This window comes from Solanum dulcamara, chromosome 2 (assembly GCF_947179165.1).
Source record: "Solanum dulcamara chromosome 2, daSolDulc1.2, whole genome shotgun sequence".
Classification (NCBI taxonomy): domain Eukaryota; kingdom Viridiplantae; phylum Streptophyta; class Magnoliopsida; order Solanales; family Solanaceae; genus Solanum; species Solanum dulcamara.
The window spans coordinates 13,864,910-13,882,700 of NC_077238.1; the positions used below are offsets into that span (position 1 = coordinate 13,864,910).

The 17,791-nt window shown below is 36.4% G+C and overlaps 1 protein-coding gene across 1 annotated transcript; it reads left to right on the forward strand.

The window, feature by feature from the left end:
• The first annotated feature begins 3,257 nt into the window (after positions 1–3,257).
• Positions 3,258–3,800, forward strand: LOC129870233 (agamous-like MADS-box protein AGL92). Its single transcript, XM_055944929.1, has one exon. The coding sequence runs from the start codon at positions 3,258–3,260 to the stop codon at positions 3,798–3,800; it is 543 nt and encodes a 180-aa protein (XP_055800904.1).
• The last annotated feature ends 13,991 nt before the right edge of the window (positions 3,801–17,791 follow it).

Genomic DNA, 17,791 nt, shown 5'->3' on the forward strand with positions numbered 1-17,791 from the left:
TAACTAAAACTCCAAAAATCACAAAGTTTGAAACAACAACAAACTAAGAAAATACATATAAACAAATTGAAAATGCTATCAGTTAAATAATGTGTTGGTAGAATGACATATCGGATATAGACTCTCCGGTAGAACCGTATTTTTGCATAATCGATTTCGATTTTTTGGATTCTTCTCGTGAGCAACTGTAGGTATCACTTTCTTTGACTGAAATTGAGAAGGTAAATCCTCAAAATCATCATCACTGTCAACAACTTTCTTAGATGTCGATGCAATATCAACTCGTTTTCCTTTCGATTTAGATTTAGAACTCAACTTAGTGGTTGTTTTCTTACATCTACCGTCCTTTTTCTTCACATGCATTGCTTAAAATTTTTGATTAACCTCACCACCAACTTCTTCTGGAGATTGATTTGCAGAAATTTCCAAACTAAAAGTAGGACCGCTATTCACTTCATCACCACCGGTAGAATCAATAATTCAAATTCGTAGGCTTCTTCTAGGAGATTTCTGACCTTCCATTACAATTGTGCACCTAAAACCTACGAATTCCATCTGAAACAAACAAAAAGATGAAGGAATAAGGAAAGAATGAAGAAGCCATAAGAGAAGAGAAAGAGAGAGAGCCAGAAATATGAAGAGATGCCCTAAGAGAAGAGAAAGAGAGAGCCAGAAAAATGAAGAAAAAGCCCTAAGAGAAAGAGAGAGATAATGACGTCCTTTTCCTTTTCTCCAAATAAAAAAAAATATATAATATCTTATTTAATTAAAGTATTGTTAGTAATTGTTAAAAATGGTAATAAAATAAAAGTATGTTTAAAAATGATAAATATTTTTTAAAACACATTCAATTAAGTAATTTTTCCTAAAAAATATGGCCAATAAAACTTTCTTTCTTATATTTCTTTGGGATTCTTAAATTAACAATAAGGATGATCTTAATAAAATACATATTAATACATACTTATGTAAATAAATTTTATTTTAAACGACAACTATCAATACTTAAATAAAGTTACATGACATCTCAAAAAATTAAGCGATAATACTTATAAAAATATAAAAATATCTTCTTAGATACAACAAATATGACACCTTTTCTGTAAAATGATAATAAATTGAATAAAGATAGTGATATAACATATAATAAACTATGTTGATAATTTTGTTTAATAAAAATTAAGGACAAGTATAATAGCTAATAGGCTCTTAAGTTCTTAAAATCATTAGACATATAAAGAAAATAGTTTGGAAGAAAGTTGGGACAAACTTGGGTGTCACATATATGCCCCTTGTGTTCTAAGATTGATCTATTTGAGGCTGATATGACTTTTTCGGCGATGATGATGAGTTATTATTGATCTATTTGCCATATAAACTGTGTAGAGTAGATTGGACTAATTTCTGTGTAAGTTATAATATATGAGGTTCGGTTGGGATGAAGAGAGTTTTAGTATTTGTTAGATTTATCTGATTTTCTTAGTTGGCTTGCTGATTACCGTGTTGTTTGTTACTCACTCTTTTCTATATACACCTATGTAGGTATCAAGCCCGGATAGTGACTTGCTACCATTTTTTTTCATCCGAGTCCAAATAGAGGAGAGTGAGAGGTAGATATTTGTCGGGGGCGACTCCTTGGGTCCTTTTTGTTATACTTTATTCTATTCAAGTGAAAAAAATATTGATACTTATATTTATTTCCATTTTTGTTATATTTAAAAGATTGTACATGTGACAACCAGTCCTTTGGGGTGTTTTAGTTGACTAAAACTTCCATTTTTGTTTATTATCTATCTATTTAAACTGTTTTCGTTTTATTTCCAGCAAATGTTGGATTTTAGGTTGATTATCCGGTGGAAAAAGATAAGTGTCATCACACCCAAATTTGGATCGTGACACTTGGTACTTGAGTCGGCTATGCTACTAGCCTAATATGACCATCTCCAGAGCTGATGAAACCATCATAATTCTATTTTGAGGTCGTTTACCTGACGTTTTGACCAAAGTCAACTATTCAGGTTTCAAAAGCTCCAAAATAGGGAAATGAGTGTAAACCCCAAAAAAACGACCAGCCGATCGAACAGTCAGTGCCATCAAGTCATAAATGATTTGACTTGGGATGCTATAGGAGCACTCTAAACGATGAGAAGAAGGCATTTACACAGAAATGACTTGGAGGGTCAATACACATTGGCACATGACTGATTAATTATATTTATAATGACATCTCCAAGACACTTGAATAAAATAAATCAGAAAAAATAAGTATACAATGGCATTTTCGAGACATTGTGTTAGATAAATATATCAAAAACTCACAAAAAATACAACACATATCAATTTTTTAAGTCATATTATAAGCCTAATTATGAAATTATATATTTAAATATTGAAAGCTATAAGAAAATTACTTACAAAGTAGATTATATTAAATATTTTTGTGTATAAAAAAATTAAAATTATAAATGTATTATGTTGGTTTGGTTTGAATTCAGTTTGATTTTTTTCTATTAATACCAAGTCAAACTAAAAAGGGTCGATTTGATTTGATTGTCCAGTTCAGTTTGACCTGTATACCCCTACTTGCATTGATTCAAAAGAAGAGTACATAAATATTTTGAAGCAATTAAAGAGAGGAAAATAAAAATAATATGTTATTTTCCTTATAGATACTAACCAACCAAATCATACACAAGTCAGGTTTATCTGTCGAGTTGACTTGATTTGCTAGTTTAGGTTGGCCTGTATACCCCCCCCCCCCGCATTGATTCAAATAGAAGAATACATAAATGATTATAAGCAATTAAAGAGAGGAAACTAAATATTTTACAATTAATGTAAATCCTAGACTTAAAAGGAAACTAAATACTATAGAATATTTTAGGCTAAAAGACAGAAAGTGAAAATATTCTACCATTAATGTAGATCATAGAGTAGAAGGAAAGTAAATTTCAACAATATTAACCTTCCATAAACTCATTTAAATATGGAAGTATAATTATTTAAATTCCAACTTCAATATTGACTTTTAGGATTTTAACTACATCTATATAGGTAATAATTAATAAATATCTAAAAGACTAGATATTGCAATTAATTTATTTCTAAATCTGGTCAGATTATCTCAATTAACTTTAAACTATTTAATTTTGTGGTCCTATCAAACATCTATAAATATAAGTCAAAAACTCTTATTTTATATCCAGAGATAGGTACTCACTTATATATTGTGCTTTTTACTTATTGTGTACTAAAATATGAATGGAAAGGAGGTATGTTGGACCACAAGAAATCTTGATGAGGGAAAGAGAAAAAAAATTCTAGCGGAAAGATTAGCATCATTGTGTAAGAAAGCACATGAATTGACTATTCTATGTGATGTAAAAGTTAGTATAATTTCTTTTACTCCAGGAGAAACTGATATTTTTGCTTGGCCATCATTAGATGAGGCTAATGACATAGTAAATAGTTATTTAGCTTGCCCAGAGAAGCAAAGAAAATACAAGTTAGTTGAACATGAAGCCTATCTGCAAGCTATAGTGAATGATCGGGAAGAAGATATCAGAAAATTAGAGGAAATGGTTGAGGAGAAGAAAATGGAGAACCTCTTCAACCAACTTGTTGAGGGAAGAAAAAGGTTCGATGAATTTAATGTAAGAGACATTAAATATTTGCTAAAGTTATTTGTTGTAAAGAGGGCTGAACTTGACCAAAGGAAGATACAACTTAGGGAAAATATTGCAAACGAAATCGGTGCTAATGACAACAATGCTAGAGAAGAGAATGATGGGCATCCTTAGAATGTTAATTCAGCTTGCAATAGTTTTCTATATCTTCCATCACCTAGTTTATCATCTTTTATTTTAATAGCATCTCCTAGTTATAAGTTTGTTGGTCATTATTCATTCATGTTATTGTTTTCATTTTAGTGATATATGAAACAAAAATTTTCAAAAACAACTAACAGTAGGCCTTAATGAACACTCCTTAGCTACAATTTTAATATTTACGATCCGCAACTACTTTTTTTTTATTTTCTATCTATTGTGTCCATTATATTTTTTTTGTGATTTTTTTATAAAAATACAAATACAACTTAACTAAATTGAGTAAAAGGCAGAAGAGATATTTTTTGGTACGGTAAATTAGAATAAATCACTCCCTAAAAATACTCCTTCTTCAAATTGGACTCTCACGTGTGTGTGATTCATCATTTCTGATATGGTAAATTAGAATAAATCACTCCCTAAAAATACTCATGTTTCAAATTGGACTCTCAAGTGTGTGTGATTCATCGTTATTCTAGAGAATTCAAAATCAAGTACAAAATCTGTCAAATTTCTTGTATTCAGTATGAGTCATTGTTGTATTCTTTATGAGTCATTTGTATTCAAATGCTGTCAGATTTCTAGTATTCATTATTAGTCATAGATGTATTCATTATGACTCATTTGTATTCAAATGCTTCCAAATTTCTTGTATCTAATTATATTTATTTGTATTTTAATGTGTTGTTCTTCATATGCGATCATAAATTGTCTCGACCCAACCTCTCAAGTCATGATGACACCTACTATAACCACAGTAGGTAAGCCAACTCATATCCCAAAACTGTGAGTAATGTGATGGAGGGAAGAAACTAAACAATACTACAATAATACAGAAAGAACAAGAATAGCGGAAGCACAATATATGAAATATATACATCAAAATATAAGATTCCTCCCAGAACCTAAATGCCACAAATACAGAGCTACTACACAATACTGATACAAGTCCCAAATATGGACCATAGAAACAAAGGCTATTTCAAAAACCAAAAGATAGTCAAATATGTATAGATAGAGACAGGAAGATCCCAAAATGCCAAGTGCTTACCCTCGTCTCCGGTGCAGACTGTAATCGGCCCAAATCAATGCTGATAACTGATGCTCGGACCTGTATCACAAAAACAAATACAGAGTGTAGTATGAGTACTAAAACAATATGTACCTAGTAGGCATCATAGACCGACTGAGCTTGAAAAGTAAAAGCAATAAGAAGAGATAGAATCTGAGATAAATAACAGAACGAGATAGAAAATAAGGAGATGCACACGAGTGTAAGGAACTAGAGGAACGAAGTAAAGCTAACTATATCTAACTGGACCCCCATAAGTAAAGAGGTACACTCGTGCACAATTTTAAGTAAAAACTCGAGCGAACCCCCATAAGCCTGACAGGTATACAAAATGACTAAATCTACTAAGAATGAGAAACGGTGAGTTCATAGCTTGATAGACTGGACCTCGAACCGCGATTAGCTTCCAAGGAACCAATAATATCCAATAGTATCTAGTAGTAACAACCCAACTAAGAAGTCTAGCGCCCATACCTCAAAGCATGGATGAGTTTCAAAGGGGCAAATAAGAAGAAATCTCCAAATAGCTAATATGGACATTAAAGCTAAGAAGTCCAGCTCTCGTACCTCGAACTGGGGATGTGTCTCAAAGGGGCAAGAGTCCATGACTTGGTAAGTCATCTCCAACATGACCAGACCTTGAATCTTCGATAATAACGACTATCGAAAGTTATCATATCATTTGGTCATAGTAAAATAACCGTGAATCTACTTCCATACTCAGATAATCCAATCAATGCTTCCAAGCTTGACCCATATCCGATCCTGAATCGCCGAATGAGGCCCTGAAGCTCAAATCTCCCACGAACAATTCATAAAAAAGAGGGAGTGAGGGTAGAAGGTCGTCAAGTTGAGGCAACATCTAATCTAAGGCTCAAACTATCAGACCCATGTATGCTATTCTAGTCTACAGGGAGCTAAGGCGGGTGAATCGACATCAGAGTAAAAGTAAGGCCTAACAGTTCCAATTATCCAAAGTCTATGGCACTACTAGTCTAAGCCTAGACTAGGGACAACATGCTCAAAATCAATAGAAAACAACCATAAACAAGACCACAAGATATAGATAAACAACGTAAAACTAAACATATGCTCGCAAGTTCCCAAAATTCCTCGAACTGAACCTAAGGCATGATTTCTAAACACTTAAGTGTAGTTTGATAGATAACCACTCCAAATTCCAACTAATCCATAGACATTCACATATTCAAGCTCAATCTAAAGAACGGGAAGCTGTAGCTTACCTATAGGTCGATCATGCGTGCTACAAATCATAGAACCGAAGCTTTCCCCTTCTGAACAACCTCTAAATACTGCCACAATGTCAAATATAGAAACACAATGTTAACACAGTCATTTTGACATTAATATTACTAAATTCGGAGGCAGACCAATTCTGAAGTCAAAAATGGGAATATGGGATCCGCTCTGATAATTATGAAATTGACTCCATGAAAAGGTCCCATATACCACCCCAAACTAATGTTGCAAAGTGGAACACAATTCGGGGCCTTAATAAGCGGAAACAAGAACATGCAAGATTTTTCTCAATTAAGATTAAAAACACATAAAGGCAGCTGGTTCTAGCCCAAATTTACCTCAAATGAAGACTCTAAAATACCTACCAATCACCACTGAATTCTCCCAGCAATAACCCATAAATTGGACTTTGAATCACCCAAATCTGCCTTAAAACGAGTGAATTATGAGAGATTGAAGTTGGGGGATTTAAACTAAAAATACATAATTAAAGTAACTCCCACGTGTCCCAAAATCAACCCCTAAGATCGCTTAAGTGAACTCCACCAAGAGGTAGGCATCACTTTAGCGACACCAAGACGCCTAAGCGAGCAGTTGCTTTAGCTACTCCCTTGTCACTTTAACTATAGTTGCTTTTGCAACTAAGGGTTGCTTTAGCTACGACATTAGGTACAACCGGTGAAAAAGAGTTTTGGCATTGTCCAAGTTTCACAAAGGGTGCTCAGGATTCGTTCGAAACCCCGTGCGAGCAAACGAGGTATACTACCCCATCGAATTTCATATTTTAGACTCAATGACACATTTAAAATTTCTATATGAGGTCATTTTAATGAAAAATGGGTCCCACACCCAAATGATATTTTAAGCCAAATTTCACAACGAGCCTCGAGATTAGACCAAAATCCTCAAAAATTGAAGAAAAGGTTATTTTAAACTAAACTCGACATTCTAAAATTAACCGTGCTAACAGAATTTGTAAGTAATGAAATTAAGGATAGAAACTAAATAACACTACAATAATATAGAAACAACAGGAATAGCGGGAACATAATGAATGTATCTATATACAGCAAAATATAAGATCCCTCCTAGAACTTGGAAATCACAAGTACAGACTACTACACAATACTGGTATAAGTCCTAAAAGTGGACCACGGAAACAAAGGATGTCTCAAAAAGAAAAGACAGTCAAATATATACAGATAGAGGTAGAAAGATCCCAAAACACCAAGTGCTCACCCTCATCACTAGTGCAGACTGCAACTGTCCCAAATTGGCGCTGGTAATTGATGCTTAGACCTGCATCACATAGTATGAGTACCAAAATAACAGGTACCCAGTAGGAATCATAGACCGACTGAGCTTGAATAGTAAAAGCAATAAGAAGAGATAGAATATGAGATAAATAATAGAAAGAGATAGAAAATAAGGAGATGCACATGAGTGCAAGGAACTAAGTAAAGCTAACTAAACCTAATTGGATTCCATAAGCCTAGAAGGTACACTCATGTGAAAGTTTAAATAATCGAGAGGACCCCCACAAGTCTGATGGGTACACAAAATGGCTAAATCTACTAAGAATGAGAAACGGTGAGTCTAGAGCCAGAAAAACATAGTCTGGACCTCGACCCGCAGTTAGAATCTAAGTAACCAATAGTATCCAGTAGTAACATTCCAGCCAAGAAGTCCGGTGCCCAGACCTCGAAATACGGATGAGTCTCACAGGGGAAAATCAGCAGAAATCTCCAAATAGCCGATATGGATAGACCAACTAAAAAGTCCAGTGCCCGGACCTCAAACCACGGATGTGTCTCAAAGGGGTAAGAGTTTGTGACCTGGTAAGTCATCTCATTAGAAGATAAGCGGGCAGCATAATAAGACCTTGAATCCGTGATAATAACGGCTACCGAAAGATATCATATCATCTTATCATAGTGAAATCACCATGGATCTACTTCCACACTCAGATAATCTAATCACTATTTCCAAGCTTGATCCATACCCAATCTTGAATCGCTGAACGAGGCCCCAAAGCTCAAATCTCCCATAAAAAAACTGTAAAAAGAGGGAGAAATGGTGAGGCAATGCCTAATCTATGGCTCAAACTATCAGACCCAAGTCTGTTAATCAAGTCTAAATAGAGCTAAACCATCTGAATTGGCATCATAGTAAAAGCAAGGCCTAACGGCTCCAGCTTTTGCAAGTCAATGGCAACACTAGTTTTAGCCTAGACTAAGGACACCATGATCAAAATCAATAGAAAAAAACCATAAACAAGACCACAAGGTATGAATGATCAACATAAAACTAAAAACATTCTCGCAAGTTCCCAAAATTCCCCGAAATAAACCAAAGGCATGATTTCTAAATACTTAAGCATGGTTCGATAGATAACCACCCCAAATTTAATCTAATCCACTTGCATTCAAAAATTCAGGATCAATCTAAAGAATAGGAAGTCGTAGCCTACCTATTGACCGATCAAGTATGCTCTAAATTACAAAACTGAAGCTTTTCCCTTCCGAACAACCTCTAAACGCTGCCACACTATCAAATATAGGTACACAATGTTAACACAGTCATTTTGGCATTAGTATTACTAAATTTGGAGAGGGAGCAATTCTGGAGTCAAAACGAGAATGTGAGACCCGCTTTGGTAATTCTGAAATTGACTCTATGAAAAGGTCCCATATACCACCCTAACTTGTGTTCCAAAATGCAACACAATTCGGGGCTCGAATCAGATAAAACAAGAACAAGCAAGATAGTTCTCAATTAGGATGAAAAACACATAAAGGTAGCAGGTTCTAGCCCAAATTTACCTCAAACTAAGACTCTAAAATACCTACCAATCACTCCACCGCACCGAACATTTCTAGCAATAACCCACAAATTAGCCTTTCAATCACTCAAATCCTCTTTAAAATAAGTGAGTTATGAAAGATTGAAGTTAAGCGATTTAAACTGAAAAATAAAATTAAAATAACTCCAGGTGTTGCAAAAGTGACCCCAAAGATCGCTTAAGCGACCCCCTCCAAGTGGCGTGTATCGCTTTAGAGAAACCAGGTCACTTTAGCGACACCTGCCCATAGAGCCCTGTTCCCTTTAACGAATCCCTTGTCGCTTTAGCGACCAAAGTTTGCTTTAGCAACGACACTACGTGTAGCTAGTGTAAAGGAGTTTTGGCATTGTCCAAGTCTCCGACGGGGTGTTCGAGATTCATTTGGATCTTTGTGCATGTAAATGAGATATGCTACCCCACAAAATTCGATGCTCTAGACAATGGCGTATTCAAAATTTCCCTATGAGGTCATTTTAACTAAAAGTGGATCCCACAACCAAATGTAATTTTAGCCAAATTTCATAATAGGTCTCGGGATTAGACCAAAAGCCAAGAGAAGCGAACTAAGTCATTCCAGACCAAGCACACATTTCAAAACTAACCATGCTAACAAAATTTTCATTCGAGAAAGTTTTTCAAGAATGTTGACCAAAGTCAATCTTAGGCCAAACTCGTATCGATTGCCTGACTACCTATGCCGACCATGCTACTTGCCTAATTTGCCCTTTCAGAGCTGAGAGAACCATCATAATTCTGTTCTGAGGTCGTTTTCTTTAATTAATGACCAAAATTAACCTTTAAAGTTTCTAAAGCTCTAAAACAAAGAAATGGGCCTAAAATCCAAATGAACAACAAGGCGACCAAACAGTTAGTACCAGCAATTCATAAATGACTTTGGGTCGTTATAGGAATACTCTAAACAATAATATGAATGCATTAACTTAATAATGACCTTCTCATTACAACACCCACTACTAAATGAAATTTTATCCAGGATAGTAAAAGTCAAGATGTACCTGAAGGCTCAAATAAGTCAGGGAAATGCTCTCGCAACTTTTGCTCGATCTCCCAGGTAGCCTCCTCGACTAGACTTGTCTTCAATAGACTTTAACCACAGGAATGACTCTGGATCACAACTACCTCACATTTCTAGCTAGTATGGCAACTTGCTCCTCAATAAAGGTTAGACAATTATCTAACTCAACTACATTATACTGGAGCACATGCGACTCATCTGGAACATACCGGTGTAACATCAAAACATAGAAAACTGGATGAATAGCTGAGAAGGCAGAAGGCAAAGCTAACCTATAGGCTACATCACCATCCTTAGAATCTCAAAAGGCCTAATATACCTGGGGCTAAGCTTGCCCCTCCTTCCAAATCTCATCACGCTCTTCAGGGGTAATAGTCAAAGAAATACTCTATCACCAAAAGCAAATCTCAATGGACGACACCTATGATCCGCATAACTCTAATATCTACTCTAAGATTTCCTGAGCCTATCCTAAGTCACCCTCACATTATCCAAGGCCTCCTGAATCAAATCTGTACCACACGACCTTAATTTTATAGACTCAAACCAACCAATTGGAGAATGATAATGCCTACCACATAATTCCTCAAACAGGGCCATCTGAATACTAGAGTGGTAGTTGTTGTTGTACACAAACTCTGCCAAAAGCAAAAACTGCTCCCACTGACCCCCAAAATCCAAACACAAGCCCATAATATATCCTCAAGAACCTAAATAGTATGCTTTAACTGACCATCAATCGTGGGTAAAAAGCTATGCTGAGATCAACATGGCTAGCTAACGCCTCCTGAAAAGTCCTCCAAATGCTAGATATGAACTATGAGCTCTGGTTTTAGATAATAGAAATAGGTACACCATGAAGATAGACCACCTCCAGGATGTAGATATGAGCCAATCTATTGGCACTAAAGGACGTATGAATCAGAAGAAAGTGTGTCAACTTGGTCAATCGATAAACGATGACCTAAATGTTATAAAAACCTATGGAAGTACGAGGCAACCCCACAATGAAGTCAGTGGTGACACACTCTTATTTCCACTTAAGAATGGGTAATCTCTAAAACTCATAGCAAGGCCTCAGTTTCTCAACTTCACCTACTGACAACTCCAGTAATGAGACACATAGTCTAAAATGTCCCTCCTTATACCACTCTACTAGTAATTCAGCCTCAAGTCATGAAACATCTTAGTTGTGCCTAGATGAATAGAGTATATGGAATAATGGATCAACTAAATCAAACCTCCAACTAAATAAGAGTATATAGAATAATGCATCAACTAAATAAGGATCAACTAAATCAAACCTCCAACACTCGGTACATACAAGCGACCATCAAATCTCAAAACCCCATCTGGATTAGCTTAACTGGCGTCATCTCTCAAACCTCGATCTCAAAGTGCCATTACTTTCTCATTCTCCAATGGCCGACCACGGATCTGATCTAATAAAGATGACTGAACCCCCACATAAGTTAGCAGATGCCTAGAATTTGAAATATCAATCTGAATTATCCTATTAGCTATGGACCGGATGTCCAAAGCCAAATGTCACTCCATAACTGGATGTCCAAAGCCAAAAGTCACTCCATAGTAGAAAAGAAGGCTATACTACCCAAACTGATGGCTCCTATGATCCATATAGATCTCATAACGAACTCCATATAGGTAGTACCTCAAAACCTTAAGCATAAAAACTATCGTGACTAACTCAAAGTCATGAGTGAGATAGTTGTGCTCATGCAGCTTAAGCTGCCTCGACACATAAGTTATAATCCAGCCACGCTGTATCAGCAGATAACCCAGACTGACACTAGATATATCACAAGACACAGTGAAGCCCTTACCCTCAACTAGAAGAGTCAATATGAGAGAGGTGGTAAGTAACTCCTTGAGCCTCTGAAAGCTCAACTCACACTCTCCAAACTACCTAAATGGAACATTCTAGTGAGTCAACCAAGTTAAAGAGGCTATAATGGTAGAGAAACCCTCTATAAATCGATGATAGTAACCCGCCAGTTCGATGAAGTTGTGAATCTTAGTAACAGAGATAGGCCTTTCCCAATATCGAATAGACTCAATCTTTGCTGGATCTACCACGATGCCATCCTTGGACACCACCTGCCCCAAGAATGCTATAAAGTCAAGCCAAAACTCTCACTTTAAGAATTTGGGGTAAAACTGTTGATCTCTTAAAGTTTGGAGCACTAATCTCAAATGCTGCTCATGCTCATCCCTGATCTGCGAGTATACCAAAATGTCATCTATGAAGACTGTGATAAAGGAATTAAGGTATGGACTGAATACATGGGTTATCAAGTCCATAAAGGCGGCAGGGGCATTAGTCAACCCAAAAGACATCATTAGGAACTCATAGCGGTCGTATCGAGTCCTAAATGCGGTCTTAGGGATGTCCACTGCCCTAATCCTCATCTGATGGTAACCGAGTTACAAGTCTATCTTAGAAAATAATGAAGTACCCTAAAGTTGATCAAAGAGGTCATTAATACGAGGCATGGGGTAACAGTTCTTCATCGTCACCTTGTTCAACCACCTCTAATCAACACATATCAAAATAATACCATTCTTCTTCTTAACAAATAGGACTGGGCACCCCAAGGACAAACTTTAGGTAGAATAAACCCTCTTACCCAAGAGGTCCCCAACCTGAACACTGAACTTTGTAGGGGCCATATAATAAGGCAAAATAGAGATAGGATGGGTGTTTAGCTCTAATTCTATAGAAAAATCAATATCACGCTTTGGGTTGGCCAGGTAGGCCGATAGGGAACACATCAGTAAACTCCTGGACTATAGGAACCAAATCAACTGAATGGCCCTCAAGACTAACATCCCCTTACATAGGCAGAATTAGCTAAACACCAGAAGAAACCAATTATTGAGCTCTCATAAAAGAAATTATCTCGGTCGGTGTGCGACTATAAGCACCCTACCTGTTATACCCCATACTTTTGAGATCAGAATATTGCTTAAGCTTCTTAGAAGTTATCATGTGAGCTAAATAATCTATGACACTATCAAACAACTCTAAGAATGGGAGAATGTGATACCCAATAGTAGGGAAGGTTGAAAATAGGGTTATGAGAAGTCAGAAGGAGTTGGAGGCCAAGTAATGAGTTGTAGGAATCGACTTACCTACGTAAGCTATTAACTTAGAAGTTTTACATACTTGAGATACTTGAGTACATAACAAGCTTGCGTAGCAAGGAGTACACGGGTTCTTAAAGTAAGACGAGACTATGAACCCACGAAGAGGGAGAAGAGCGACACGTGGTAGCAAAAGGAGGCACCACATGGCAGCATGGGGAAATGACATGTGGAAGCAGGTGATCCACCTGTTTGGGGTCAAGTAGGTGACCCACCTGCTTGGGGGTAGACCCTACCTGCCACGTGGCAGCCCCTCATAGGCCGCATGGATGGGTTGGCATGTCACCTCCTAAGGCATCATATATATGTATGTTAATGACTCTTAAGTCATTTTCCAACCAAAAATTCAAGAGAAAAATAAAGAAAAGAAACCCTAGGAGCTAAGGAGAGAAGGGCGACGGCTTGGCCAAAAGAAAAGGTAAGACCCAATTTTATTCTATAAATTAATTATTTAAGGTATCCTATGGTGATATAGCAGTGTTTAATAACGTAAAATTTTATTTTGGGGCAGCAAGGAAGAGATTCAAACAATCCGCTAATTTTTAGCATGTTCAGAGAACTTCCGAGACAAGTTTTAGTAAGTTTTAGCAAGGTATGACTTGGTTATCTTCTCCCATATTTTGGTAAGGGTTTGGACATTTTATGAGGGTGTTAAAAATATAAATTTGAGGTTTGGATCAGCATGAAGAAGACAACAAACAGCCACGATGTTTTAGCCGCGCTAGAAGAACTTCCGAGGCAAATTTTGGCAAGCTTTGGCCAATTTCGGGTAAGGTAAGGATTTTTCTTTCAATTTGGAGTTTATGGTGTATTTATGGAGTGTATTACACATCTTATATGCAGATGTAAGTATAAAAATTATACAAGGATGCTTGACATTAGAAACAAACTAAACTAAGGTCGTCATAGTTCAATCGAAGTCGAGTAGAGTATTGTGGTTGTTGTGCTGCGCTTGCAGGTGCTTTTATTGTGTGTTGCAGGGATGTAACATGGTCTAAATAAGTCATGGGTGCTTCTGGTTGCAGCAACACAACCCTCCATTCCGTATGGTTATAGGCTTTACGAAATAGCAACTAAAAACCCTACTTTGGTATCGTAGGTTTAAGGAAGTTGTTGGAAGCTTGTATTGCGCGTAATGTTGCCATATTTTAATTGTATATGAGTTACTTATTGTTTTTGTTGGTTGGATTCAAAGGTTTGGGGATTAAATTGGAAGTTCGGATAGGGCAAGTTATAGAGGAGATTCTGCCCAATTTCTGTTAACTCCTTAACTAACTAATAGACTAGTCGAGAAGTGTGAACAAGGAAGTAATTCATATGGATAATGGGTGGTAGGTTTAGGGTCTGGAAAGTTGAAAGTCACTAACCTTAGTATTACTTTCTTGTTAAATAGGTAAAGAAGTAACGAAGCGAGCTTGGATGCGAGTAATCCATAACAGGTATGTAGAGCTATTCTTCTTTTCTTTTGGTATGTCCTAGGTATAAGTTATGAATGGTTTGTATATGAGATATGGGCATAATTTCACTCATGAAAATCCAAGTGTAATTCATAGACTTTATTCACCTCGTGATGTTAAAATGCCTGTAATAGTTAAGTTATTGCAATTTAAGGCTTTTAGATCATGAACAGTAGTATATGTAAAGCCTGTAGCTTCTTCTTTTCGAAATGTCTTAAGTATAAATGAAGTGGTATATGATATGAGGTGGAGGTAGTTCCAGTTATAAGTTCTGAGTATGACTCATGACTATTATTCACTACTTGGTGTTAAAGTCCTTAAAGTAGTTAAACTACTATCCTCGAGTCTCATATCTGATGAATAATAATTGAATGCATCAGCTCCTAGTCCTAAGGTCTATCTGACGACAAACGCCTGTAATTCTGTAAGATGATTAACTTGGTCTTGATACATGTCTACGATTCCTGAAACTCCAGTTGATATAATACTTAATGATATTTAGAAGGTACTTAAGATGATTACTACTCTAGTCTTTAGGTGACGGTTTACTTGACTGTTTTATTGAGTCTCAAATGATGACTTAGTTGCATATGGTTTCTCACTACTCTACTTGTGCACACTGTAACCCATCTTCCTCCAAGTCCCATAAGGGGGCCGGGAACGCGATCGTACCTAGCTTTACTATTCATTCACCGAGTCCTGGGCCAGCTATATATATATATATATATATATATATATATATATATATATATATATATATATATATATATATATATGTATGAAGTATACGAGGATAAAATGCCATATACGATGAAGTGAAGTATACGAAAATGCCATATGTGATGATACGCATCACCGCATCCCAGGCCGGACATATAGGTGATAATATAATGTGAAATTATGGATCAGGCTGTACGTTTCTTGGCATTATTTTAAAATATGGATTGGGCCATACGTTCCTCAGCATTATTTTAAAATATGGATCAGGTCATACATTCCTCGGCATTATTTTAAAGTATGAATCGGGCTGAAAGTTCCTCGGTATATTTTACTATATGATAATAGTACCGAATCCCATAGTGGGTCGGGTGTGGTACGACATGTACACCACTCTTTCATGGAGACCCTCACTAAAGGGTCGGATATGATAGATAGGCATACAGATGAAAACATAAGTGATGTACTTGTAATGTATGAAATGATATCGTATACGATGGTATGATGCCGTATACAATGATATGATAACACCGAGTCCCACAGCGGGCCGAAAGTGATATATGAGTATGATATACATGCCTTGTTTTCATAAGATGCAGGTATAGTGAACTATTAACTGTCATACTTGTTTTCTGCACCCCTATTTCAGTTGTTATCTCAGTTGTGTTATGTTATGCTTTATATACTCAGTACATATATTGTACTGACCCCCCATTCTTCGGGGGGCTGCATTTTATGCCCGCAAGTAAAGATGTTTATTTTGGAGATCCGCCAGCTTCGGGTTTCCACTCAGCAATGTTGGAAGCGCTCCAATGTTCCATAGCCTAACTTTTGATACTGGTCATTTGATATATATGTTTGTTTATTCAGGGGTATGGCGGGGCCATATCCCTCCATATGATACATTTAATACTCTTAGAGGTTTGTAGACACGTGTATGTGGGTTGCTGATGAGTTTGTTTCAGCTATGCCTGTATGTCAGGTTATAAATGTTATTAGGTTATCACATCCTTGTCAGCTTGCGTGCCCTTTCATATTATGATACAGGTGAAAGAGGCTATTGGTATATGAAAAAGTTTTTGACCTATTGGGGTTTTTGTGTATAGTATCATCTCACACATGGTTCAATTTGACTATAGCTGATAGGTATGTATACGAGGGTCCAGGTCAAACCCCAGTCGTGGCCTACGGGGTTGGTTCGTGACAGAAATGGTATCAAAGCAATTCATCTTTGGTATGTCTATAGATCATGTCTAATAGAGTCTTGTTTATCGATGTGTTATGCACCACATCTATAAATAGGAGGCTACGGGACATTTAGGCTGTTACTTTCGTTCAGTTCTAAGATCATGCAATAGAGCCGAGTCATAGGGGGTAAAATTCCTAATACTAACCTGTGATTTTAACAGGAGGAAAACATCGATAGAAAAAAGTAACTGACAATATTGGAATTTATGAAGCACACAGGTTAGTAAAGGAACGAAGGACATATGTCAGGGAAGGTGTTAAAATACGGTTGACATATAAAGTTGAAAAGTGAAAGGAGAGGTAAACAGGAAAATACAATAGGTGCAGTTCGAGGGGACATACGAGGTAAGTCTATTTCTATACTGTTAATTGTGGGCGCCCTGTGTGGCTGCGATAGGATATGATGTGAATATATATGTTGGCCCTGTAAGGCATTGCTGGCATTTTCTGCGCGTAGGTGTTGGAATAGTAAGAAATACAAAGGAAACTCTGCCCGAATTTTCCTAAAAATAAAAAGATACAAGGTTGTAGTATGCCTTGCCCATAATAAGGATAAGATCTGACTAAACTACGAGTAGGCATGACCTCAAGAAATGAGTTAAGTGCTGAATTGACGGCAATAGAAACTAGGAGGTTGATACTGGTATGGTAAAATAAATTTGAAAAAGACTTATAACCCTAAGAAGATGATTTAGGAAAGACTGATAGATCTGGATAGGATGATATATTAAGGCACTAACTGAATTGATACACAGGGATAAACAATGACGAGTTATAGTTAAAAAAAGTAATAGTATGATTAAGACAAGAATAAAAGGGAAAAAGAATTATGACGGATATGAAGTATTAATAAGACAGCTTGTGAGACATTAAGGATAAGACTAACTAAGAAGGGTAAGTAACCCATAGTAAAAATCGGGAAGAAGGCCAAACAATGTTATACTATGGGACTGAATGCAAATAGGATACCATGTGAATATAACGAGATCGTTGTGATAATAAGTAAAGCTTAGTAAGGGAGTAAACAAAAGGTATGATATGGTCCATATGGTTGGAATATAAATATAGGTGTGAAACGAAAAAGTGAGCTATGGAACAAATAAGGAAGACTTATCAAGTTCTGTAAGGAAAGTTTCAAATAAAGGTTATATGACGACGGAAAGGATA

Bases quoted from the DNA above. Each gene is read 5' to 3' on its own strand.
- LOC129870233 (XM_055944929.1), top strand. From the start codon at position 3,258: ATGAATGGAAAGGAGGTATGTTGGACCACAAGAAATCTTGATGAGGGA.